This window comes from Delphinapterus leucas, chromosome 6 (assembly GCF_059928025.1).
Source record: "Delphinapterus leucas isolate spDelLeu-1000000601 "Yukka" chromosome 6, BTC_Dleu_Yukka2, whole genome shotgun sequence".
NCBI classification, from domain to species: Eukaryota; Metazoa; Chordata; class Mammalia; order Artiodactyla; family Monodontidae; genus Delphinapterus; species Delphinapterus leucas.
Window position 1 is genome coordinate 33,467,892 of NC_143134.1, and position 23,411 is coordinate 33,491,302.

The 23,411-nt window shown below is 39.3% G+C and overlaps 1 protein-coding gene across 9 annotated transcripts in view; it reads left to right on the forward strand.

Annotated features, from left to right (window-relative positions):
• Nucleotides 1-974: 974 nt before the first annotated feature.
• The window catches only part of LOC149748894 (uncharacterized), a 90,533-nt gene continuing 68,096 nt past the window's right edge, over nt 975-23,411 (forward strand). For 2 of the 9 annotated variants that reach the window (XR_016393513.1, XM_089912948.1), the window contains exons 1-2: nt 5,186-5,701; nt 7,664-7,754. Coding sequence is in view for 4 of the 9 variants with exons in the window: in XM_089912948.1 (XP_089769074.1) it covers nt 7,687-7,754 (68 nt within the window). In the remaining 5 variants the exon portion in view is untranslated. Of the gene's footprint in view, nt 1,127-5,177; nt 5,702-7,663; nt 7,755-10,176; nt 10,239-14,803; nt 14,847-23,411 lie in introns of those variants that run through there. The other 7 variants (XM_089912945.1, XR_016393516.1, XR_016393517.1 and 4 more) reach the window with 7 other exon arrangements.

Sequence of the window (23,411 nt, forward strand, 5' to 3'; positions counted from 1 at the left end):
GGAAATCTAAACCTGTGTCCCTCATACCATAAACGAAATACATTTGTAAATGTGTGTTTTCCTTCTGTTCATTGATGCTTGAGTATAATCTCAAACTTTGGGAGCAACATTTTATACATAAGTACTTGGTTTTCTTCCTTTCTTCTTTCTCTTTCTCCTCTCTCTCTCTCTCTCTCTCTCTCTCTCTGTTTCTCTCTCTCTCTCTCTCTCTCTCTCTTTCTCCATCTTATGTAATTGGATAGAACTGGGCACCTAGGATGATGTGGTGTTACTATAGTGGGATTTTTTTTTATTTTTAAAAAAAACAACTCTAACTTACCCTTTTAAAAAATTCATAAATACTGGTGTCAGTGCCATTTGGAATAGTCTCTATAACAATTTCTGTCTCCACATTTACTGTGTTTCAGCAAATTTACCTAACAGATGGTGAGTGGGCAATTTTTAAAGGGGCATTTTTTAAGAGCGGAGAGGGAAGGAATAGAGACAGGCACATACTATATTTGAAGTTACCTCCACGTGTATTTTATGTATGTATACCCATACAGTTAAGAAGTCTTTGGATGTTTTATCTTTAAGAATAATTCAGATACTGGATTACTTGAATATCATCAACATTTAGGGTTTAACAGATTTGTTACATATAGAAGTTGTATCATGGATTTAAAAGACCATAGCAAGCGGGCAGCGGCGGGCGGAGCGACCGAGGGGCGGCGCGGGCTGGGCGGCGGATGCGGGGGTCCGTGCTTCCTCGCGGTAGAGGGCTGGGGTTCGCCGGGATCTTCTGCCCGGGCCGCCCTCGGCGCCGCCTGAGCCGCGGTGCGGGCTGCGCGGGGCGCCGGTTCCGCGGAAGCCTGGGTCGGGCGCTGCGTGCGGGACTCTCGTCGTTCGTGGACTGGGGGCGAGAGCGCGGGGTACGTAGGGCCCCGACCTGGGGCTCCCCGGCGCTCCGGCTCCGCTCAGGGCGCCCGCTCAGGGGCCTCCGGCGCGAGGCCCCCTTTGTGGTCAAGATGGCGGCGCCCAGGCGGGCCGCGCCGAGGTGAGCTGGAGCCGGGCCCGGAGAGGAGCGAGTCTGCCACGCCCAGGACTTGGACCCCGGGCTGGTCTCCCGTCTCCCGGGGAGCGGCGGGTGAGTGGGGGCGGCCGCGCGTAGGTCCCTCTCGTGGGGTGGTCAGCTCTCCGTGCGTCCGCAGACTTCTGTCGTCTGATAGTCAGATCTGGGGTGGCCCAGGTTGGAGGCGAGGGTGCTAGATTGGGGAAACCTGAGGGGTTTAATGACTCTATTGGGATCCTTTCAGACCCCAGCAAGCAGCTGAGCAAGTTTCCTCCTGACTCTCTTCCCGGCTAAGTTTTCTCCCTTCTCTGAAGGCGCCAGCTTTTCTGAATCACCTTGTTACCCGGGGGGATACAGTTGCTGGTTCTGACCGTGGCACGTAGGACCCGGCGCGGGGAAGCCTGAGCTGGTTCTAGTTACTTTGTTTGCAAAGCACTTGTCTTGTCTTTGGAATCTTTGTGTATGTAACCAACGTTGGGAAGAGGCAGCGTTTTCTCCTCCAAAACACTGCGAGGGGTAACTTTATACGTAAGAAACAAGTGGGCGTTCACATCCATCTCTTTTCCAACCACTGAGTTTTGGTTGTGTTTCCTTTCTTTAAGTTTGTCTCGTTCTGAAGTGATAACAAAAAAAAAAACAACAAAAAAAAGACCATAGCCAATTACACAAAGTATACTCTAGTCTCAGTCCTGCCATTAATTAGCTTAAGTCATTTAATTTTTCTAGGCCTCATTTTTCTCATGTGATGTTTTTTTTTTTGAAAAAGTATAGTTTCTAGAAGTCTCTAATCTCTGTGTCATAGTTCAGCTTGGAGAAAACCTGTTCTTATCCAAACTCCATGACATTGTATTTCCAGCTCCAACTTTGGACTTTGAGTGAGTTGGGGGCAACTTTTTAAGGATATTTTCACACAGCTTTTTTAGTTAATATCAGTCTAGCTGACTTGTCATACTCAGACGTTCTCCCATATTCTTTTACCAGTGTGTTCCTTAGTCATATATATAAAGACTGTTGTGGGAAAAATGACCTCCTGGGTCAGCTTACTGCATGGTCACAGGGCAGGGAGTAAGATTCTGTGGATTTTACAGAAGCAGATACAGGTTTCATTATCCATGTCCTCTCCCCTTTCATCTTACAAAAACAGCAGGCTTTTCTTGGAGAACTGCCAGATAATGCCATCCTGCCTCCTCACGGGCCCCGGGGATGAGTCGCCCAGGGACTGAACTCCAGTAAAGCAGGTGATTGGCTCATGGGTAGGCATCTGACCTCGGCTAAGTCTATCAGACTCCTCCCCAGGACTTTTCTCTCAGAGCAAAATGGCAGAATTGTCTTTTCTCTCTGGAATTTCTAAGCTGGGGAGATACGACTCTGGGACTCCCAGTGACCATCCAGCACCAGAAGAGACTTCTGTAAAATAAAGTCTTGCAGAGGTAAGCAGGGCTGAGCGATGGAGAGAGAGCTGGAACCCTGCTGATACTCTGGAACTTCCAGATCCAGCTGTATCTGAATATGGCTGCATCCCTGAATTTCTAGTACTTGTTTGTTGAGGTTGTTGTTGTTGTTTGGTTTTTGTTTTTAAATTTCCTTGGACTATTTTGAATTTGTTTTCAGCCATGTGCATTTGAAAGCATCATAGCTAAAAGAGCTAATTTCCTACATTAATGTCAGGTTTGCTGACTGGCATTCCTTAAGTGAAAAATAATATCTGCTATTTTCTTTAAATAAAATCCTTCTAGCTCAGGTTTGAGATATTCAAAACTCTGCCTCCTACCCCCCTTTTTTCCAACATTTACTGTATCACCTTGAAGCATTTGTGACCACATCTTTCCCATCTAGACGCAGTTGAGAGAGAGAGCAAATATTTCTGATATAAACTGCAACCTATACGCCTTCTACCTGGAAGCTTTAGAACATACTTGATTCTTGTCATTAAAGCAAATCTTTTGTTGTTGTCTCCGGGGCACAGAAGCATTTTCATGGCGTAATGGAGTACAAAGTATATTAAGCCTAACTCTACTTCTCACCCTCTTTTACTTTACATAGGCAGAAAAGAACAATCTCAAACACATTTTCCCAACAAATAAAATACATATGCGATTATGTTTAGAAGACGTTTATGCAACATATAGTTAGACTGATTAATTAATGGACCTTTTGCCAATTGGCACAGTAAATATATATGTTCAATGTGCTCAATTAAAAAGAAGACAGTAACATATTTTTACAGGTTAATTATCTGAGAAGAGTATTGTGCCAGCACACTTGATACTACAGTATTTCATGTTTGACAGGTAATCTTCTTTCAATTATATTTACTGCTAAATGTTTCTTGCATCAAGCTATTAAATTATAAGGTCAAAATTAAAATGATATGAAATTACAATGATAAAGGGACACATATCCCACTTTATGAGAATAGAAGTTCTAATTTCTTTTCAACACTACTGGTAGTGACCACAGTACTAATTTGAGCCCTTACTATGAGCCACTGTGCCCATATACATTTAGTTCTTACAGTAGTTCTGCAAAGGGCATATAATAATCCACACTGTAAAGCTGAAGAAAGTGATTCTCATAGCTGAAAGTCACATAGCTGGTGAGTGGCAAAGTCTAGATTCAAACTTAGAGCCGTCTGACAATGCCCAGGTTGTTGACCACTATGTACACTGCTCAATTGTTGCACCAATAAAGAAGTGCTTGAAGTAATTATAGATTTGCCTACCCTGAAACTGCAGTGATTTAAAGACATCAAAGTTGCCAGTTGCTTAACCACATCTACTTACAGTAAGAATTTACATTTTATTTCATTTCTAAAACAAGATTAATTCTGCAGGCCCATCGAAACCTGAGCACACAAATCCTACCTCCAAATGAAAGATGCTTGTTTTCCATTATTCAACAGATGGCCCTGTACAGAGGCAATAAATATATAGTAGAATTTTCATTCAAATAAATGAGAAGAGAGGTTTCTTCTTGTCCTGATTCAGTGCCCATCATTATGGATTATGATGGCTCTTCCCAAACTTTACTTCATTCACTCCACTCTTTCTACAAAACTCCAGTAATGGAATCCATCATTCAGATATATGTGCAAAGCGAAAGGACTGTATTAATACAGTTGCTGAAGTTGATAGAGCACAGGAAATACATCCTAATAAATGCAACATTAATGTTTGTGTGGGCCTTGGAGTGAGGGGTAGAAGAATTTTCAGTGTAATGGAATATTTTGCCTCTTGCTGTGAAAGTGTGGCTTAATAGTCTTGTAATTGGTCATTTACAGAATCCTCCATGGCTGGGTTTCATGCTTTCTTTACTCTGCAGCTGTTGATTCCTTCTCTTGTTCTGGATGGAAGATAGCAACGAAGCCACTTCAAAGGGCTCAGCCTGCCTTTTTGTGTTATTGTTTAGATGAAGATGGTTCCATTTATTAAAGCACACTATTTAAACATTTTTATCATGTTTTAAACTTGACTGTGTTCTGAAGGTATGAGCACAGGCAGACATAATGGGGGATGTTTTCCAGGAGAGAACATACCCTTATCAAAGGAATTATCAGAATTTTCATGTATGGATTGAGAATCAAATTCTGGAGTTAGACCTGAATTTAAATTCATACTCACAACTTATTACCAGTCTCATCTTGATCAAACGGTTACCACACTTCTCATCAATTTCCTTATCTTTGAAAGCGGAATAAGAGAAGTATGCCTGGTGGAGTTACACATAAAGCTCATCTGATAGAATATTCATAAGGATTTTGCACAAAATTTACATGGAAATATTTTAGCACCGAGTTTAGCATGCGATTCGTCTTCAATACATTTAAGAGCTATTATTTTATTATTATTATGCTATCATTAAATATCACTATTACTTAAATGTCATTATTGCTAAAATTGCTGTAAAACTACCACAATAACGCATGATGAATTCCCCTCTTCTGTTTCCTTTGTTTAAATGGAAAATATATATATAAATCTAGACAGAGAACACTTTAGTGATCCTGTTCAGTGGAGTGAGAATTTCCATGGCACTGATTAAAACAAATCCTGAATTGCATGGACTTAAGAGAGCAGAGAGGGGCTTCCCTGGTGGCGCAGTGGTTGAGAGTTCGTGACCCGATCCGGGAAGATCCCACATGCTGCGGAGCGGCTGGGCCCGTGAGCCATGGCTGCTGAGCCTGTGCGTCCGGAGCCTGTGCTCCGCAACGGGAGAGGCTGCAACAGTGAGAGGCCCGCGTACCGCAAAGAAGAAAAAAAAAAAAAATAGCAGAGAGGCTAAGAGATTTGAAGTTAGACATCCCCAAGTGTGAATTCTACTGTGACCCTCTTCTAGCTCTAGAACCTTGAGGAAGTTACTTAAACTTTCTGAGCTTTACTACTAGTTTCCTCATCTGTATCTTTTTCAGGACTATTTATCAAGCATCTTCCTGTTCTCTATGCTTGCACGTATCAATGAATAAATTAGACAAGAGCCTTTGCCTGCGTGCTCCTTCTTGCATGCTTTCTCCCTCCTTACACTCTCGTGTGGAAACGGATGTTATAAATAAATTCTATGCTTTGTCACAGGTTGATGGGCGCTACGGGATAAGGAAAAGGATGTGAAGCTCACTGAAGAGGCTTGGGTTGGGAGTGCTGGAGGAGTGTACAGGTAGGTTCTGATTTTAAATAGGGTAGTCAGGGTGGATTTTATAAGTTGACATTTGAGCAAAGACTTGAAGTGAGGGAGTTGTCAGAATGTATGATGGGGAGACCACTCCCTGGGAGCAAGAATAACCAGTCCCAAAACTCTAAGGCAGAAATATGCCGGGCAGCTTGGAGGAGTATCAAGGAGGCCACCCTGGCTGACTTAGTCAGTGGGGAGGAAGAGACAGCAGGAGGGCTGGAGGTCGGATATGTGATGGGATGGATTGGGTAAGTCCTGGGAGGCCATCACATGCATTGTGTCTTTTACTCTAAATGTAGGCAGCCAGGGGCAGGATTTTAGCCGAGGTGTGGCATGAACTGTCTCTTGTTTGAAAAGCATAACTCTGTCTGTGGTCTTGAGGATGTGGGGAGAGAGTGGAGTCAGGGAGAATCTCGGGAGGCGACTACAGGATCCTCGAGGTCTATGTTGGTGGCCTGCACCAGGCTGCTAGCGGCTGGTAATTCTCAGAAGTGGCACATTGGGAAGGTTGTGACAGCATTTTGTGGTAGATTGAATGCAAGAATGGAAAGGAAGAGGGGGTCAAGGGTGAATTCGAGATTTAGGGCCTGGTGAACTGGAAAGGTGTGGTTACTGTCACCTAAGATGGAAAAAGTTTGGGGTAGAGCATGTTTGGGGGATTAAAGACCAGTTTTGGAGGTGTAAGATTTGAGATGTTTTCGTGACGTCCAAGTAGAGATGCTGAGTACACAGTTGGATACACAAGTCTGCAGTTCTGAAGAAAGGTCTGAACTAGAGATACACTTTAATACAATGGAGATATTAAGAATAATGACATGGAAGCGCTATTTTAAAGATAAAATGAAGTCATGCAATGAGCACTCTGTCTTCTCAAAACATTTAATAACTGTTAGCTAAAATAATTACCTGAAATGAAAAAATACCTATAGTTTGTTTTGTTGTTTGCAGTAAAAGTGAGTAAAATGTCACAATTATTTTAATAGTATTTGTGACACAGTAGTTTTAGTTAAGACACCATGACTACAAACATTTACAATAAACCTTTCAGTCTCCTACTTTTCACTCTGATAGGGTACTTGGAACCATATTTTGTAAGGTTTAAGTTAGTTGTCATAGGGTACCTCTTTAATTAGAAGTAATTCTGAACTGTCTAGTTCCATGCAGTTTTATATACATATATGTATAATTATTATTTTATGATTTATCAAACTCAGTTGAAAATTTGCATCACTGATATACATTAGAATTTAAGCATTTACCCAGGTATTCAAGGAAAAAAAGGTACTTGTCTTGTAATTTCCATAGGGGTACTTACTTTCACATCTTCCCTTCACTTTGCAATTGAAAACATGGCAGGGGAAATACTATCTTACTGGTCTTTGAGTTCCCCTTAGCTATCTGCAAGTCCTTAAACAGCCTTTGTGGCTTAACCAAAATTCTCTTCCATCTTCATTCCGCTAACAGATATTGGTCTAAGCATGTACTTATACTAAAAAATGCATGACCACGTTGTCTCTACACATCTATAATTTTATGTTAACACTATCATTATGTAAGCTATACTTTAATTGTAATTATAACAGATTTTATGTCAACACACATCCATTTCTAGTGTTCATCTGGTGTTCAAGGGGAGAGCAGCATGTCGTAAATTTTATCAAAATATAACATCTGAAGAGTAGAACGGAGGGTAATTGTGTAATTCTGTATTCACTCTAATTAAGTTCAGTGGAGTTGGCATAATAGAATTAAGATGAAAAAAAAAAGACATTGAGGTACCATGGCTCCCTCTCCTAACACACCCTTTTCGTATCCGAGAGCAGAGACTCAGCACCTTTCTGTACAGAAATGGAGACAGGAAGAGGCCAGAGGATGAATGACAGGCACGAATGAGGTGGAACTTTGAAGAGCAACATGGAAATGAAATACTTCTTTTGTATTTGGTAGGTGGGGAAAATGTACCAGCGTGTATGCCTACTGGGACCACGTTTTCCAGAACAGTTAAGCCCAGTGTCAACTATGCTGTCCCACCTTCCTCGTAAGTAGGAACACGCTGTTACTTGAATCTTTGCTTCCTGTTTCTTGATAGCTGGTTGAGAAGATTATCACAGGAACTGCATCTTGTTAGGAAATACACTGTTTTGAAATGATTGACACTCACTGAAGAGTGGCAACTCCAAGCTTGCTCTCTCTTGATCTTGGACTGTTTAGGTCTGGAGTGCAGGAGTGGGTTATGGGGAAAGACCATTGGAATTCTTATGTCTTCAGCATAATGGTTCTAGCGTAATGGTTAGGAGTGTAGGTGCTGGTTCAAATCTCTGCTTTCCACTTGCTAACCATATGAGCTTGGGCAATTTACCTGATTACCTGAACCTCAATACTCCTGCCTATAAAATGATGTTAATAATATTTCATCCTCATAGACTTGTTTTCAATGTTAAAATGAAGTCACTTACACCAAGCACTTAATACAATGCCTAGAGCATAGTAAAGTCTATTATTATTACTATTACTACTACTACTACTATTATTATTATTACTGTCACGATGCCAGGTGGTATTTTTCCTATGCCTTATTCCATTATCTTCTGCCCTGTCCCCCCATTTCTGTCTTGTTTCTGTACAAGGGTAGGTTTGTCACAGAGCATTTTCTTTCCCTAGTGTCTGACTCTTAGTCATCAAGGTGACTGGTCCACGACCCGGCATTCATTGCTGCTCGTTGAAGCAACCCATTTTGAGAAGGGGAGTTGGATATTGCTGCCAAGTTGGGTCAAGGAGAGAGAATTTTCTCTCTTCTGCACTCAGAGAGCTAAGTGAAATAGTCAGGCCTCAGAAGGAGAATCAGGCAAAGGGCAACATGCTTAATTTCATACCTTAGTGATTAAGAACAAGTCAGACAGGCTGGATTTGAACTCATTTCCGTCATGTACTGACAACGGGATCTTAGGTGCTTTTGTAACCCCTCTGAGGCTCAGTCAACATCTGAAAGAGACGAATGACATTATCAGGACCTAGCGTATAGCCTCGTTGTAGTAAGTGAGTAAATCCTTTTAAAACGTTCAGCACGTTGTTTGGCATATAAACACTTAATAAAATTTAGCTTCTTTGACTACTACCGCTGCTAATATTATTAAGTAGCTGAGCAGATCCAGGCCCGTTTTTTTCTTAGATTGCACATAATCATTTGGACAACCAGCTCACATTGATCAACCGTTGCTTATATATAAACCCCCATGAACCCAAAGGTGCTTTAACTCTCTCCCAGTCAGAGCCTGTTCTGGGGGCGGAAGCAACACCGGCACTACCCCCGTCATCTTTGCCTTTATTGTCACTACACTCGCCTGCGGTACTGAGCACTTTCTGTTTGCCAGGCACCAAATTTAGCCCTGCGTATGCACTATATCATGTAGTTCTCACACTCAGGTGGGAGACATTATCATCATCCCCAATTTTCAGATAAAGATGCCGAGGTGTTGGAAAGGTAAGAAACTTGACCCACAGCAAGAGATGGAGCCGGAGAATTCAAACCCTTCTCTCTGACCTCAAGAACCCTTAAATATTAGCATACTACTACATCCTGGTAAGAAAATCTGCTTCCAGCCGCTCTGGTGAGAGTAGAAATGATTCTCAGTCCCCACATTCCTCTATTGCCCATGCCACCCTAGCCTCAGGACTAGGGGGGAAAGGAAGTGACCTCTTCAGAGAGCAGCCAAAGGGAACCTACTCCCTTCTGCCTTTTCGTAATCAACTAACCAATATTTTATTTCCTTCTTAAGAGTCCCCACATGTTCCTTTTGGTACTTAGCTTGGCCTTTTAGAATTCTGACATTCTGTACATGACTCATCCACTGTATTTCATGTTAATTTATTGAGGTCAAGTATAGGGTCTTACTCATCCTGAAGTCCAGTTATCCCCTGTCACATCTAACTCTGTTCTTTTCTTCTTGTAGGACATCTGCAGGTATTTATTTGAATTTTGTTGACTTGTTCTCATCAATAGTACATTAAAAGTTATACAGAAAGTGCTTTCTTATAAGGAAAACCATCTAAATAGATTTCTAGCTCTTTACTTTTTATAGCACTATTGTAGAGATTATAGATCTCCAGGTAATATTTTTTAGATTGAGTTCTTCATATCATCTTATTTTTACATATAATGATAAATCTGAATTTTCTCTTTCAAAGCTCCGAGACTTCACTGGCTTGTAACTTAGCTTGTTGATTATGTGTTGTTGACTTTTCCATTTACAATGATATTTGATCCTGGTAAGGATGGGGCTGGGTGGGAAGGTACATATTAGGGCCATAAATTGGTTTTGTAGAGAACTAACTTAAAGATCTAAAGTCTCATCATATTTCTGCAGAACTCATGAATCATTTTATTATAATTCCACTCATTCAGGGAGTATAAAACCATTTTCAAATTGTTATTCCTAATTTGTTCATCTTCTCTTCCTTAGTCTTAGTGAGAAGAGAGCAGGCTGAATGGAAGAAAGTCATTATGACCACTGGGGCCACTAAGGTAGGCATCAGTCCCAGAGTTTTGTTTTCATCTCTCCGCTATTAATGTTGGCTAATGTCTTGAGTGCTTACTTGGTGCCAATTACTTAGCCGACCATGGCAAATGGATTGTGTCATTTCATCCCCTGATAGTCATACAATTAATGTATGTATTATTATGATATCCCATAATGCATACATGGAACAGAGCCTCAGAAGTGGTTATTTGCTCACAAAAATATGGTAGATGTGGAATTTGGACTCAGGTCCGATAGACTCCTAAATCACTCCTAGTGATTTTTACCACTAAATTAAAGTTGTATACCTCTGGAGAGTAGATAGTTTCTAAAATTTCCTCAGCTCTAACGTTTTATAATTAAATTTTTGTCTGATGGCAAGCTTAACAGTTAAGATGGGTAGGAAGGAATGCCAGCCTGTTGAATGGAATTTCCCTGAAATAAGCCTGTTTTATGACACCAGTTCACTCATTCATTCACTCAGCATGTATTGAATGTTTGCTCTGTGCAAAGGCATTTTAGGCATCACAGTGGAGTGAGCGCCCCTTCCATAGACTCTCCTGCAGCACTCAGAGAAGTCTTGGACTGGTTTGCCTGTTATGGAATGGGGCTTGGTGATAGAAGCCTGGTTTGTCCTCCACTGATAAAACTAAGACATACTCATATGAGTTTGTAGGCATCTTGAAGCCGTGGGATAGTAACACACATGAATCTTACCATTTTTGCCTGGGATTAATGATATAAAGGCTTTGGATTTGGGTATGGAAAATGGGTGCAATTATGGGTGTGTTGGTTCTACATATATATGGATATCACGTGTCATCAGCCTGCAGCTACCTGCCATTCCTCACTACTCCTTCTTTTCACAAACCAAACAAGTACCTTCTTATCTCTCCTGTGGATAAGCTCTTGACAGTGGCACTAGGGCCTCCCTGAATAAGTACATCATTGGCTAAACCAGTGGTTTCTCAGATATGCTCATTGAACAACCCTTAAGGTGGATTGACATTCCACTGCCTAGAATAGAATATGGTGTTCTTTAGAAATCGGGAGGAAGAAATAGGCCACCAGTTGTACTTTCTTTAATTTAAATTGTTTATATATATACATGAACAATTGTTATATATGTGTATGTATACTTGTTCATATATATGAATGATTTAAAATTGAAGAGATATATATATACACACACATATATATATATGTATATTTAAATTTTGGCTTCTGTTAGCAAGTAGTAAATTAAATTATTAGCAGATCCATACTGCAGGGAAATAACCAATCAGATTTCATTCAATAGCTTGCTTTTTTGTAGATTTATGGTTGTGATTTTATATCTGCAGGTACGTTTGCTGAAGAAAATATTTCTACCACTTTACACAAAATTAAGTTCATTTAATACCAATGCGGCATGTCTCAAATGTCTTAATACAGTTTTAATCTTTAATCGCATCAGAAGTATGAAATTAGAAACATACCCCCAAATCATTTGAAGATATAATTACTCTCATTTCCCTTATACTTTTGAAAAATAAGTATTTAGTTGTACTTATCTGTTTCTGTCTCTCTAAGGATAGCAAACACTGAAACACAATTCTTTTTAAAAGTCAATATTAAAAATATATTGTCCAAGATGACCAAAACTAAGGAAGTGGCCAAGAAATTCAAAAATTTAAACTTTCAAAGGGTGCTTTTTTTGTGAATGTGTAGTACTTGTTCTTCTGAAGGAATTAATCTTTTTAAAACTTTAATTAACTTATTTTTTATTGAAGTATACTTGGTTTACAGCATTGTGTTAATTACTGCTGTACAGCAAAGTGACTGTTATACATATGTATATACATTCTTTTTCATATTCTTTTCCATTATGGTTTATCACAGGATATTGAATATAGTTCCCTGTGCTATATAGTAGGACCTTGTTGTTTAGCCAATCTATATATACCAGTTTGCATCTGCTAATCCCAAACTCCCAGTTCATCCCTCTCCCACCTGCTTCCCCCTTGGCAGCCACCAGTCTATTCTCTATGTCTCTGATTCTGTTTCTGTTTCATAGATAGGTTCATTTGTGTCATATTTTAGATTCCACATATAAGTGGTATCATGGTATTTGTCTTTCTCTTTCTGACTTACTTTGCTTAGTATGATAATCTCTAGTTGCATCCATGTTGCTGCTGCAAATGGCATTATTTCATTCTTTTTTTATGGCTGAGTAGTATTTCATTGTATATATGTACCACATCGTCTTTATCCATTCATCTGTTGATGGACATTTAGGTTGTTTCCATGTCTTGGCTATTGTGAATATTGCTGCTGTGAAGATCAGGGTGAATGTGTCTTTTTGAATTATAGTTTGGTCTGGATATACGCCCAGGAGTGGGATTGCTGGATCATATGGTAGGTCTATTTTTAGTTTTCTGAGGAACCTCCATACTGTTTTCCACAGTGGCTGCACCAACTTACATTCCCACCAACAGTGTTGTAGGAGGGTTCCCTTTTCTCCACACCCTCTCCAGCGTATGTTATTTGTAGACTTTTTAATGATGGCCATTCTGACTGGTGTGAGGTGGTACCTCATGGTAGTTTTGATTTGCATTTCTTTAATAATTGGCAGTGTTGAGCATCTTTTCATGTGCCTATTGGCCATCTGTATTTCTTCTTTGGAGAAATGTCTCTTTAAGTCTTCTGCCTATTTTTTTGATTGGGTTGTTTGCTTTTATTGTCATCAAGTTGTATGAGCTGTTTGTATATTTTGGAAATTAAGCCCTTGCTGGTCGCATCATTTGCAAATATTTTCTCCCATTCTGTAGGTTGTCTTTTCATTTTGTTTATGGTTTCCTTTGCTGTGCAAAAGCTTGTAAGTTTGATTCGGTCCCCTTTGTTTATTTTCATTTTGATTTCTATTGTCTTGGGAGACTGACCTAAGAAAACATTGGTATGATTTATGTCAGAGAATATTTTGCCTGTGTTCTCTTCTAGAAGTTTTATGGTGTCATGTCTTATGTTTAAGTCTTTAAGACATTTTGAGTTTATTTTCGTGTATGGTGAAAGGATGTGTTCTAACTTCACTTGTTTATGTAAGGCTGTCCAACTTTACCAACACCACTTGCGGAAGAGACTGTCTCTTTCCCATTATATATTCTTGCCTCCTTTGTCAAAGATTAATTGTCAAAGATTAACTGAGGTGTGTGGGTTTATTTCTGGGCTCTGTATTCTGTTCCATTGATCCATATGTCTGTTTTTGTGCCAATACCACGCTGTTTTGATTACTGTGACTTTGGAGTACTGTCTGAGTCTGGGGTGGCTATGCCTCCAACGTTGTTCTTTTTCTTCAGGATTGCTTTGGCAATTCTGGGTCTTTTATGGTTCTCTATGAATTTTAGGATTATTTGTTCTAATTGTGTGAAAAATGTCATGGGTAATTTGATAGGGATCGCATTAAATCTGTAGATTGCTTTGGGTAGTATGAGCATTTTAACAATGTTAATTCCTCCAACCCAAGAACATGAGATGTCTTTCCATTTCTTTGAATCATCTTCACTTTCCTTTATTAATGTCTTACAGTTCTCAGCATATAAGTCTTTTGCCTTCTTGGTGAGGTTTATTCCTAAGTATTTTATTTTGGGGGTTGTGATTTTAAAAGGCATTGTTTTTTTACATTCCCTTTCCGATATTTCATTGTTGGTATAAAGAAATGCAACCAATTTCTGTATGTTAATCTTGTATTCTGCTACCTTGCTGAATGCGTTTATCAGTTGTAGTAGTTTTCATGTAGAGTCTTTAGGGTTTTCTATATAGAGAATCATATCATCTGCATCTAATGACAATTTTACCTCTTCCTGAAGGAATTAATCTTGAAGTTCTACTAAGACTTTTGGGATACCTGTTTTAATGAGCCACTACTTCCTGCCTGAGATTGCACTATGCACCAGAGATTCTAGAATTAGCATAATAAAACTAATAATGCAAACAACAACAACAGATCTTCACAAACCTTCCTTGCAAGGAAGTAAAGTCCACTGGAAAAACAGACAAGTGAAACACACATTCAAAATGGCAGTGATTCTCAAACATTTATGTGCTGAAAAATCATGACAAGCATGATAACCAGAGCAATTACTAGACCCCTTCTCCAGCTGGTCAGGTGTAAGGTCCTGTAACTCTATTTTTGGTGAATGCCTCCAGGAGAGTCTGAGACAGATGTTCTCAGTTGTCGTCAACCTTTAGTGTGCGTCAGATTTGCCTGAGAATATTGTTAAAACACAGATTGCAGGGCTCCAGTGCCAGAGTTCTAACCAGTTCCCAGGTGTGGCTGATATTGCTGGCCCAGGGACCACATTTTGAGAACCACCTTTCAAAACTCTGCAGTATGCAGTTGTGTGTGTTGTGAATGAGACGGGCCCAGAGAACCAAAGGAGGGCAAAGGGACTCTGCCCTAAATTAGCCAAAGGTAACAATATCAGCTAGAATTGATTGACCCAAGAAAAAATTATAAGAACTTTACCTGCATTTGCTCATTTAATCCTTTCAGTAAGGTACATAGGTGCTACTTAGTGTTCCTCTTTTACAGGGGTGTCCAGAGAAGGTAACTACTTTGCCCATGTCCTAAACTGGTAAGTAACAGATTAAGAATTCAAGTCTAGGAAGTCTGATTCCAGAGCCCACACCTCTACCCTTTCTGCATGTAGAGAGGAGTAAAGGGTTGTCAGTGAAGCCTTCCCGGGGGTCCTGGCCTCTGAGTGTAGATAGAAGGATGAGTGGACATAAAGATCATTATTTGTGTGTGGTGGGGGTAGGGGAGGAAGTATGAGGGCTTCCAGAAGAGCCCGCCCTCCCCATACATCTGCTATAAGCAAGTCTGATGATCAGGAGTCCGGAACATGAGTATGACTATGGGATACTGAGAAGGGTTCTAGAACCCTGAGGTTAGAGTTCTGGATCAGTTAGTAGGTAACAGAAAGTGAATGAGTGATTTACCTTACTTTCCACAGGTAGCAGGAAGTTTGGAGATAGTCCCTCTAGCGTTAGTCCAGCTGCTGAAGGGCATCACCAGGGGACTGGGTTGCTTCGCTCTTCCAGCTTCCACATCTCTAGCACGTCCACATAGCTTCAAAGTGACCCCAGAATCTCTAATAGTGTTCCAACAGTTTGGGCAGGAAGAAAGAAAAGGAAAAAAAAAAGAAATTAAGTAAGAAAAAAAAGGCAGTGTCTAACTCAGAGAGCAAATTTTTTACCACAGATGGTCAGCAGACTTGCACTTAGATCTCATCAGCTCGGATTTTAAACTGGCCACCTTAGCCTTAAGGATAATGGGGTCTCCTAAACCAGGGCTCTGATAGTAAGGAATAAGGAGAGAGTGGTACTGATTAGCAGTGCCTGCTGTCCCAAACAAATATTATCCCCAAACTATTTTTTTTATCCTATATTTTACTTTAAAGAATGGAGGGGAAACATTATGTATCTGTAAATAGCCTTTTAGAAAGGGTACAATTATATAGTTATACAACCCCCTGGAGGGCTCCTTTCTTCTAAAATCTCTTTAAAAACTGTTCAAGGTTAAGGACATTTTTATCTTAATTTAGTAACTTGCAGTCGATTATCTTGGAATGACATCCTCTCTCTGCAGATGTTCTGTCAGGCTTTAGAAAATTCTAGAAGTGGACAGAGAAGTGTTATGGTACATGTATTTGCAATATGCACGTCTTTGAAATGAAATCCATTTAGGGACCAAAAGGCATTTCACGTCTTTGCTATACATTTTCACATATTTGCCTTTCCAGAATTCCTTTGAGCAAATCTGTTAGATGTAACCCATCCGTTTCTCCCATCTGAATTCTTTATTACTAAACATTCTTCAGTATGCTCTCACTCTCCTCTGTCAAAGGCATTTCTCTGGGTCCTCACCCTTCTCATCTCATATGTGAATGTGTATCTTAAACTGAAGCAACAGTCTGCTATGACTTCTCCATAACTTGAAGAACCCGTCTTTGTGGGAAAAAAAGTAGACTTACTAACTTAAAAGGTAAAATGTGCGCAGTGTTTCTGAGAATTAAAAACTAAGATAAAAACATAAGCAATGGAAAAAACTTACAGTGGATCCTTTTCAAAGACTTTATTTTACAGAGAAGGCAACTGAGGTTTAAAGAAAAAATGCGTTAGTTAAACACTAAATAATAAACCTTAAACCTCAGTGGAGCAACACATGGACAGTTCATTTCTCACTCACTCAGGAGTGTAGTATGGACTTTGGTGGTCTGAGGGTCAGTTTTCTGCTCAGTTATTCAGGGACCCACCACCTTCATCAAGTGGCTCTACGTTTGTCCTAAAAAGGAAAGGAGAGAGGAAGCTGCAAGCTACAGTTATCAACTCGTTATCCTTCAGACAGAAACTCTTCAGGTCACCTCTGGTCACATTCTTTGGGATAGAACCATACCCAGATGCAAGCGGAGATGGAGAATGTTGTTCCTATCTTGATCCTAGTGATGCCTCTACAGGCTGGAGGAGCTAATTAAAGTGTGGTCAACAGCTCGTTGTTTCTGCCACAATGAGTGATTAGCCTAAGACTGTGGATTAATTATGTGTGTGTGTCACATATACATATAATACACACAAACATATATATGTGTGTGTATATATACATTTTTTAGCATGAGTTGACACAGGGGGCTTCTGCCGTATCAAAAGAGTACAAACTGCCTCTTGTTGCTTTTTCTTAATTGAAGTTGACTACTACTATTTCCCTTCATTTTGCTACCTCCCCCCCCCCGCCTTTCAGTATTATATGAAAATCCTGAAAGAAATAATTTCAAAGTTTCCAGTGCTTTTAAAGGTAATAGAATACTCAGACCTTAACAATTTTCCTGTGTGAAACTTTTGCCAGACTAAAACAGTTAACTTATGAAAAGTAAATTTAGATTGATACAAAAGAGAATATAAGCTGATTTTTTTTTTTTTACACAAATACCCTGAGCCAGGGTGGAAAATAAATGGAAAACTGGAGGAATTTAGATCCTTTTGTTGTAAATTTAAATATTTTTAATTGTAAAAATAATACAGGCTCATTGTAGAAACTCCAAAATTGAAAGGATTTAAAGAAAAAAGGAAAAATAACTCAAAATCCCATTTCTGATAAATCATCTCTGTAACATTTTTGAGGGTATCTTTTGAAACTTTTTTGTGACGGGGTGCATATAAATACAATGCAAGTATAAAATACCTTTAATTATTATATCCAACTACAAAACAGTTCTATAACATTTTTATTTAGTAATATAAGTATGATTACTCATCACCTAATAAAAATCTGCAGCATCATTTTTAATGGTTGAACAGCATTCTATTATTTATTTAACCAGTCCCTACTGTTCAACATTTAGATTATTCCTGTTTTGCTTTGCTAAACAATGAGACAAGCATCCTTGTTCATGTCTTTGAGGATTTGTTTATTTCCTTAGAATGGACTTCTAGAACTTGAATGGCTGGTTGTCAGTTCTGGTACATACTGACATATTGTCTTCCAGAAAGGTTACCGTGCTTTTTATTTCTACCAAGAATTTAACATCCGGTGTGGTTTCTTACACACACTCATCAGTGCCAGTATTATCAGTATCAATACCAGTATTATCACGTTTTTTAAAACTTTGTCATTCTAGTCAGTAAAATATGACACCTGAATTATTTTATTTGTATTTCTTTGATTAATAATAGCAAAGTTGAACATATTTTCATATCTTTATTGGCTGTTAATACTTTTTAGTTTGTGACTTTATGACATCCATTTTTCATCGATGTATAACAACCTTTTATATATCAATGTGTTTATTTTGTTGTTTGTTGTAAATGCAGTTTTTTTCTCTTCATTTATTAATTTTTATTTTGTGTGTGTTGAACTTCTTTAATACTGTCAAGTCTATTCAAAAACCCTTTAATGAACACAACAAATGTGGAAAATCAGTCATTCTCCTGCATTTTGTAATCAGTTTATTTCCTTTTGGGCAGTATGGAAATGTAAGTTCTTATTTCATCTTATGGTTGGAAAGAATCTATTCCCTCAGAAAGGGATTATAGTCTCCATGATGCAGTAATGGGAGATTTTATAGGGTAGGCAGGGTCTACAGAAGAAAAAACCCTAAATCACACTCCATTGGTGGTTGCCTTATTTATAAAAATGGCATTTGAGGTTGTGTGACTGCCATCAGGTAAGCAAAATTAATTTTTAGCATGAAGTACTCCTATCAGCAAGAACAGCCTAGGATAGGCTAGCGGTAAGAAGTGAGGGGTTATGGGATTGGGGCATAGCCTCTGTTTCCTCCAATGCAGCTGGAAATTTAAACTCTGGGGCTCCTGCTTGATCCAATCAGCCCAGCTAGTATGTGTTGCCAGGTAGGGTGAATAGACTCAGAAGTACAAGAGCTCATCCTTGGTCCCCTCTGGAAATGAGCAGAGAATACTGTGTCAAGCAGAGGTAATCAGTCCATGGTCTGGAGACTTGGATCTCCTCACATAGTCCTTAAAGTCAGGGTGAGACAAAATGCCAATACAAATTATATTGATGACAGTATCAATGAGGTGACATTGAGTCCTTTGACCCAACGTGTGTCTGCAGTGTGCCATCCATTAGTAAATGGGCAAAGCCATTTGACAGATCTATCTGATACAATGAATGAATCTGACACTCATAGTTTGAAAAACTGAAACTGTATCCATTTGTCAAGAACAGTGGCTACTTGTTCTGCTTTATTCCCCCTGGTAGAACTAGGTAACATTGCAGGCAGTAAGACGTTCCGGCATTTCACCCTGGAGTAGCCCCAAAACTGAAGAAGCTGTCTTATCAGTAGTTAGCTCCTTGTCACCAAGAATATTAAAGTAGGTTTGTATGATTAGCAAATTAAAGAGACTGTAGTGCCTACCACTACTGTATTCACTAAGGCACCCAAGTTATTCTAAAGAAATCCTAATAATACATTAGGACCGTTCTGAATATTTTTATTTGATTAGCCATAATCTTCTAGTTATAACATCCATCACCATTTTGACCACTGAAACTTGGCCTTCTTTTCTTACAGCCTAGCCCTGTGGTCTTGGGCTAATCACTAACCTGCTTAGAGATACAATTTTCTTCTCTATGCAATAGAAACAATATTATATGCTTTGAAGGACTGCAGGAAGATGAGCTGTAATGTTTATCAAGTGCCTAGTAAGTAGTCTGGCCCATAATAAATACTTGGCTAATTGTAGATGTTAGTTTCATTTTTAGTTTTATTTCCAAACATTGCTCTTTACTTTTGGAACTCTAAAATTTGTTTTGAGAGTGGAGGACTTGTTGTTTGGATTCCTCCAACACTCTCTGTATATTGTGTACTTCTATCCCTACATCATTTATCTTAATGGAATAAATGATCTTTGGTCTGGTGATTCCAAGGTGACGAGGAGCTAAGTGGAGGTTCAGTATACACCTGGAAGTATGGATTTTCACGCCCAGTGCAAATGTGGGAAAGACATTATTCCCACATTATAAAGGGGGTAAAGACCTCCAACTTGAGGAGACCCTGGGTTGAGAGATGAGAGATTTACAGGTACTGTGTTTATCCTACAGGGTACCACAGGGGCTTTTATGTTCTGTAGCAAGAATTTGCACCTTATACCCTTGTAGTTAGAAGTAAAGCGTACCACATAACTAATATCTAGTAAGCATTAGAGTTAGAATAAATACCATTTATTTAACGTTTCCTTTGTGTTAAGCATTTTACAGTTAAAACATATGGATGGATACTATATTGTAATGGTTAAGAGTGTAGTTTTTTGAGCTGGATAATCCTGGATTGGAGTCTCATCTTTATTACCTGTTTTTTTTCTGTTTTATTGAGGTATAATTGACAAAATTGTAAGATAGTCAAAGAGTATATCATGATGATTTGATACACATATGCGTTGTAAAAGGATCCCTCCCATCACGTTAATTAATACATCTAACAGCTCATGACACCTTTTTCCTTTTTTTCTTTTTTTGGTGAGAACACTTAAGTTCTATTCTCTCAGAAAATGTTAGTTATACAATACAGTATTATTGACTGTAGTAACTATGTTATACAGTAGATCTTCAGGCCTTATTCATCCTGCAGCTGAAAGTTTGTACCCTTTTACCAGTCTTCCCCTCTTTTCCCCACCCACACCCCAGCCCCTGGCAACCAGTTTTCTACTCTGTTTCTATGAGTGTGGCTTTTTTTCTTTTTAGATTCCATATATAAATGATATCATTCGTATTTATCCTGTCTGGCTTATTTCATCAGCATAATGCACTCCTGTTTCATCTATATTGTCACAAATGAAAGGATCTCCTTCATTTTTTTAAGGCTGAGTAATATTCCATTACTTAAATGAGTGACTTTTGGTACATTGTTTACACTTTCTAAGCCTTAGGGTTTCTTTTCTTCTGTTAAAAAAAAAAAAAAATATATATATATATATATATATATATACTAACAGGTTATTTTCTGATATGTGGAATGTTTGTTGAATCAACAAATAATTAGTTGAGATCATAAATGTGACACTTAGCACTGTATTAACATTTATTAATACTCTCCCTGTTAATTTCTACAATAAATTGTATAATAAGTAACAATAATAATAGTACTACTAGTAGTTTTAGAAAATGCATAGGATGTGCCAGGCATCATATACTGTACTACCCTCCTTCATGTGTACCACAAGTTACATGTGGATATCATCTTCCACGTTGTTTCCTTTAAAGAAAATTGAAGCTCAGCAAGATTGAGTAGCTTGCTCCAGATGTGAACTCAGGTCTGAATCACTCCACATATAGGTTCTTAATGACTCCATGTCTTTAATTCCACATCTGCATTTGTTTGTTGTTGTTGTTTTTAACTTTCCAAGCATCTGATGTGAAATTCCTTTCTCTTTGGGGAATTTTCCACTTTGTGTGTCTTGGTGAGAAACAGAGCCTTCCTCTCCTTATACAAGCTGAACATGTCAGATACACTGTTTACTCACATGCTCAGTCTCCCTTACAGATGGAAAACAGTCGGGCGACCTCGGGTTGGCCAACTGCACCCCTCTCTTGGATTTTGAATTACAAATAAATGATGTAAAGAAGCAAGGCCAGCAGTGCTGGGTCAACCTCCTGTTTCCTGTTCCTGCTTGGTAGCAAGGCCAGCTAGGACTTATAACATCACTTTGGCCTGATCCTATAATTGCAATAGCATAGCCTTGGCTTTCGGTTGTTTAGTCTGCTTCTAGTTACTGAGACCTAACCATAAACTTCCAGAAGTTTCCTTTTCTGCTCAAATTAGCCGTATCTGGTTCCTGATGATTACAAATAAGACCTTTCCTGATATACAATGGTGACCTACTTATCCAGGCAGATGTAACATCGTCCTGGCGGGGACAGAGGGCAGGCAAGTTCCTTGAACAGCTGAACAAGAAGAAAAAGACCTAAGAAGGAAGAATTGAAGCCAGTTCTGCTTGTGTTATAATTCTACCCGCAGCTGCCTCTGTTTCACAGACCACATGCTAAGGACCACGTCCCTTCCCCTGTAACAGACGAGCAAAGTAGACCCAGGCCTTCCAACCCAGAGACCAGCTGAGCTGTACCGTGGACAATCTAGCATGTGAAAGACTTCACTCAATGTCTTTGTCACTTGACACATTGTTCCTCTCTTTGGGAAGTAGCTTCTTTGTGTGACAAGAATATGCTAAACCAACACTTAAGTGGACAGAGGTGAAAGATGCCAAAATTAGCTACAGAAAAAAAGGCCTAAAGACTTGTATTTTCTGTTATTTGAAGGTGTTAAGACCCCACATAGAATATGAGCCCTTTAAAGGAAAGTTGTGAATGGCCCAGGGAATGTTGAATTTCCATGTGGCCATATGTTCTTGATCGGTCATGATGATGATGATGGTAGCAGCAGTAGCATTTATCAGTATTTCCTGGGTGAGAGGCACTTTATCCTAATGACCTTTTATCCCCATGACGACCCTGTGAAGTAGGAAATACTGTTTCAGCATCTTCAGGGTTTTTCTTTTCTTTTTTTTTTTTTTATCAGGAATTTACCCTAGATCACAGTTGGGTGGTAGAACGACCAGAACTGGACACTAGCCTTTCCTGAATTCCCAGAGTGTGATCTTAGCAGTTGTATTGCCTGATGCAGAGCCATGTAAATGTTGCCAAAGCAATGAAACGTGTACCTATTTCTAAGAGATTCTAACTCAGAAGCTCTGGGGTTAAGTGCAGAGCAGTTGAGTGTGATCGTCTTTACAGACAGTAGATAACTTAAGAGAAGTTGTTTAAAAGTATATTTGCATATTGCACTACACTGTCATATCTGTGATTGGTTAGCTATTGAGTAACTAACACAAATCCCAATCCCATCTCTAATCTCATTCATCTCTTGTATGATATTTGACCTAATTGAGGCAGTATTTTTTTTGTTCTTTCCCACAAACACACATCGAACATCCAAAACATGCTTACCATTTGTGAGCATATTCTCTTAGTTATTTAGGAGTTGAGTAAGAGTGAGAGAGAAGGGCTTCCCTGGTGGCGCAGTGGTTGAGTGTTCTGCCTGCCGATGCAGGGGACGCGGGTTCGTGCCCCGGTCCGGGAAGATCCCACATGCCGCGGAGCGGCTGGGCCCGTGAGCCATGGCCGCTGAGCTTGCGCGTCCGGAGCCTGTGCTCCGCAACGGGAGAGGCCACAACAGTGAGAGGCCCGCATACCGCAAAAAAAAAAAGAAAGAAAGAAAAGAAAAGAGTGAGAGAGAAAAAGACACATAAATATGAAATACGGTCATCATTTTTTTAATATCCTTTATGTTGTTAATCCCTCTTAGCATTTACTGCCATTCACTCATTTGTATTATTTGGGGTATAGCAGTTTATTCACACAGCATTTTTACATATGGCTTATCATTTGTATTCTATTTTAATAGCACTAATAATTATAGACTATTGACAAACTCATCAGACCCTACATATTCATTTCAAAATCATGAAAATAAGGTGGAAAATGAGGTGTAAAGTGGAAAATCTATGTGTACGTTTTCATTGGTGGAATGAGGAGCTACCTGAATATCACTCCTTTAGCTTTTCCTTCAAATGGTGCACTTTTTCCTCCATGCATAGGAGTCACTTCCATTAGGTAAACAGTAGTCTTGAGG